General features: G+C 62.8%; 1 protein-coding gene across 1 annotated transcript in view; it reads right to left on the bottom strand.

Moving 5' to 3' along the window:
• Nucleotides 1-3,294, bottom strand: part of VOLCADRAFT_100686 (uncharacterized protein) — a gene marked incomplete at both ends in the record, with an annotated part of 4,204 nt that extends 910 nt beyond the window's left edge. Inside the window, 2 exons of the mRNA XM_002959216.1 lie at nt 43-1,946; nt 2,001-3,294. Of these exons, the coding sequence (XP_002959262.1) occupies nt 43-1,946; nt 2,001-3,294 (3,198 nt within the window). The remainder of the gene's footprint in view (nt 1-42; nt 1,947-2,000) is intronic.
• Nucleotides 3,295-3,310: the final 16 nt, after the last annotated feature.

The following is a 3,310-nucleotide window of genomic DNA, read 5'->3' as shown; positions in this document are numbered from 1 at the left end:
GCGAGCCTGCTCAGTCCGCTCAGGAGTGCCAGGCATGCGCACAATGGCAACCAGGGGTCCGCTGGTGGGGCGGTGCAGCTCAATATGAGGGGTGTCCATCTCAGGTGGGGCCGTCAGTCCCGTGTGGGCGCCCCCATCTGCCTCAACAGTGCCGGCTGCTGCTGCAACGAGATACCGCTTCAGACGCTTGCTCGCTTCGGTCAGGAGGGGCAGGTCCGCTGGTGTGATCCGACGGCTAAAACGATCGCTGCGTGCACCATGGCCGTCCACTAAGGCCGGGGCTCGGCAGCGCCGTGCCGCATCATAGGCATACGCGCCAGCAGCGTTGGTGCAGTCAAACAGATCCGTAAGAGCGACGGCGGCGAGGTCGGTGCCAGCCGTCGGATCCTCCTGACCCGGGATGTACACGAAGTGCTCCAGCTGACCCTCGGCGGGTGGCTGTGTTTCAGGATCAGGTCTGAGATGCCCGCGGATGGCGTCGTCGGTGTCTCCATCCGAAGTGCTCGTGCTGTCACCTTCAGGCAGCGCGGCTGCTGCCGCCGCCGCACGCTGCTGGCGGCGCCGCTGGTTGTACTCCGCCTGACGGCGGGCTTTCCCTGTGTGGTCCTCTTCGATGTTGTCCAGCAGCACCGTTACGTACGCTTGGTATGAGCGACCTGCCTCGGTAGTGGCCAGCTCTGCCCACCAGGTGTCGTAGGCTTCCTTTACAGTCAGCCCGGGGGGGATGGGCTGACCCCGGTGAGCTTTGAAAGTACCCAGGACAAACGCGTAGTACTGCGCCATGCTCGCAGCAGAGGTGCCAGGGCGGGGCCGGCGGGGAAGAGAGCCTCCAAGTTGTACATATCGCGGCCGCGGTAGGCGGATGTGGACATGTGTTCTGTACAGCGGATGCGTGCCGTGGAAGGCCACCAGGCGGGGCAGCTCCGTGGCTGTCTGAGACGTTGGATGGTCGAGTGTCGCTGCAGCTGTAGGAGCAGGTGGCTCAGGAGGAGGGGCCGGGGCTGCAGTCAGCAGAGGCACAGGGGCAGGCACGGGGGCGGTTATGGGTGCAGCAGGGGTAGTGCGCTTGCGGCGTCGAACTGCCACCGGGACCTGTAGACCCAATCGCTCTCGGTGCGGGTGCTGAGCTGGCGGCACACGTCGAACCTCATAGCTGGAGACGATATTGTACACGCTGCAGTCCAGGCCGCTGAGTTCTTCCCCCCGCAGCACATAGCTCTGCACGGCGTTGGTCACCGTGTAGCCCTCCTGCTCCTCAGCCTCCACCAGTACTGCTGCTGTAGTCGCCGCCTCAGGAGATTGCTCGGCGCCCGCAGATAGCGCTGTGAACGCGTCTACCTGCAGGTATGCGCTTTCGAACGTCGCCTCGAAGGTGGAATGACCGTCCAGCTTCATGGCGACAAGCGCCATACCAGCCGTAATGGCAGCGGTCATGCGATGCACAGTGGCACACATGTTGCCAAAGGCAGTGGGCCCACTAGCACCCGGAGTTGGCGTCCTTCCAGCGAGCAGGAAGTCCTGCACTCGGGTAAGAGCGTTGCATGTCAGCTGCGCCTGGCTGTCGTTGATGCTCTTGCCAGTGTACTTCGTGCTGTAGTAGGCAGAGTCGCGGGCGCGGTCAGCGGCAGGTTGCAGCAGTGCACAGTCCCCCCGTTCATCTTCAGGGCGGGCCAGTTGCGCTGCTGCCTCTGCCGTGTAGACGCGATCCACCTCGCACGCCAGAGTAAACAGCTGATTGCACCCAAATGCCAGCGCTGCAGCTGGCATGTGCGGTATAATGTTCGGGCCCAATCGCGGCAGAAGGAAGAGGCCGCCGGTGCCAATCCACTGGAAGGCGCTGCGCAGGACACGAGGGAACACCATGCCACAGCTATCATCTGTGCCACGGCAGCCATGTCGCTTGCACGTGTCGTTATGTGTATGAGTAAGAGTGCTGCGAACAACGGCTGCGTGGTGTGCACGGCAAGCAGCGTGCCGAGGAGGAGGCGGGAGCCCGCCACCTGCACACCCAGCGAGCCTGCCAAAATCGTATGCTGCAGGCGGGCAGGACTTGTCGATGGGCGGAGGTGCACGGCCATGCTGCCGGGCCTCTTCGACGGTCATGTCCATGACGCAGTGTTCTGTTCCGTGGACGAAAGGGTCATAGTACGGCGAGGGATACCACATGGCGCACAGTGCGTATGCAAGGGCCAGCGCTCGGCAGTTGGGTCCGTTGAACAGTGCCTGAAGACGCTCGACTGCAAATGCGGCCACATGTGCGACACCGTGGATGTGCAGGGCAAGGCGGCCGCTCTGTTCCACCTTGACCGCCACCTCAAACGTGAGCCCGCAGAAGCAGTGCGGGTTGGTCTGCTGCATGGCGCCTGGCGCAAACCCAAAGAGCTCTTCCACCAGAACCTCCTTGGTGGCCACCAGCAGAGCGGCGCAACTGTACGGGTCATCCTTCACACGCCGCCACTTTTCCACCGTGCTCGGGATATGCTGCGGTCGTCCGTCATCGTCGAAGTCCAACACCTGTCCGGATGCCACGACTGCACAAGCTGCATGCATATCTGCCGGATTAACGGTGAAGAACAGCGGAGGCCAGCCAATGGTGAGGGCGGCTGCACGCATTTTGGAGCGGGCGCCGTTGTAATATGCGTCCGTAAGGTCGAGGCGCAAAGTACTGAGGCGGGCCCCCTCCACCAGCGCCTTAACCAGCGGTGATTGCTGTGTAAGCAGCTGCCGCCGCTGCGAGTGCCGATACGGCAGCGCCAGTATGGTGCCCATAGCACGGATGACATCACGCGGCACACGCGCCGCTGGTTCACCAAGATGCGGCCGCATGTTCATGGTAATTCCCACCTGCGCCATGCTTTCGTGGCGCACGCAGATGTCGTACATGCGTGCCAGCAGCATGAGGTTGCCGCCGAATTGCGTCCGCGGCACGCGGTGCAGTAGGTGGCGACAATATGCCGGAAAAGACATGCCGCGGGGGCGCTGACCAGAAAAGCCGTATGGGAAGGACTGGGGGAAGCAAAGGGTGAGGATGGCGGGATGACGGTCATCCAGCACGTGGCTGTCACGACCACCAGCCGCAAACGCAATCCGTGCGCGGCCAGTCAGAAGGTCCTCCACTCGGCCTGGGAAGCGGTCGATTTCACTGCCATCATCACCAACATTCGACGGCTGCGGCAGGATCAGCTCCAGTTCGTCCAGAGTGGCAGCTGCCGGATCAACTGCATGATCAGACGACAGATGCACAAGAGCTGGGTCAGAATGCACGATGTGGCAGGCAATACGATCAGCCAGCATGGTACACGCGGCGGTA

Source organism: Volvox carteri (genome assembly GCF_000143455.1).
Source record: "Volvox carteri f. nagariensis unplaced genomic scaffold VOLCAscaffold_137, whole genome shotgun sequence".
In the NCBI taxonomy this organism is placed as follows: domain Eukaryota; kingdom Viridiplantae; phylum Chlorophyta; class Chlorophyceae; order Chlamydomonadales; family Volvocaceae; genus Volvox; species Volvox carteri.
This window is presented reverse-complemented; position numbering and strand designations above follow the sequence as displayed.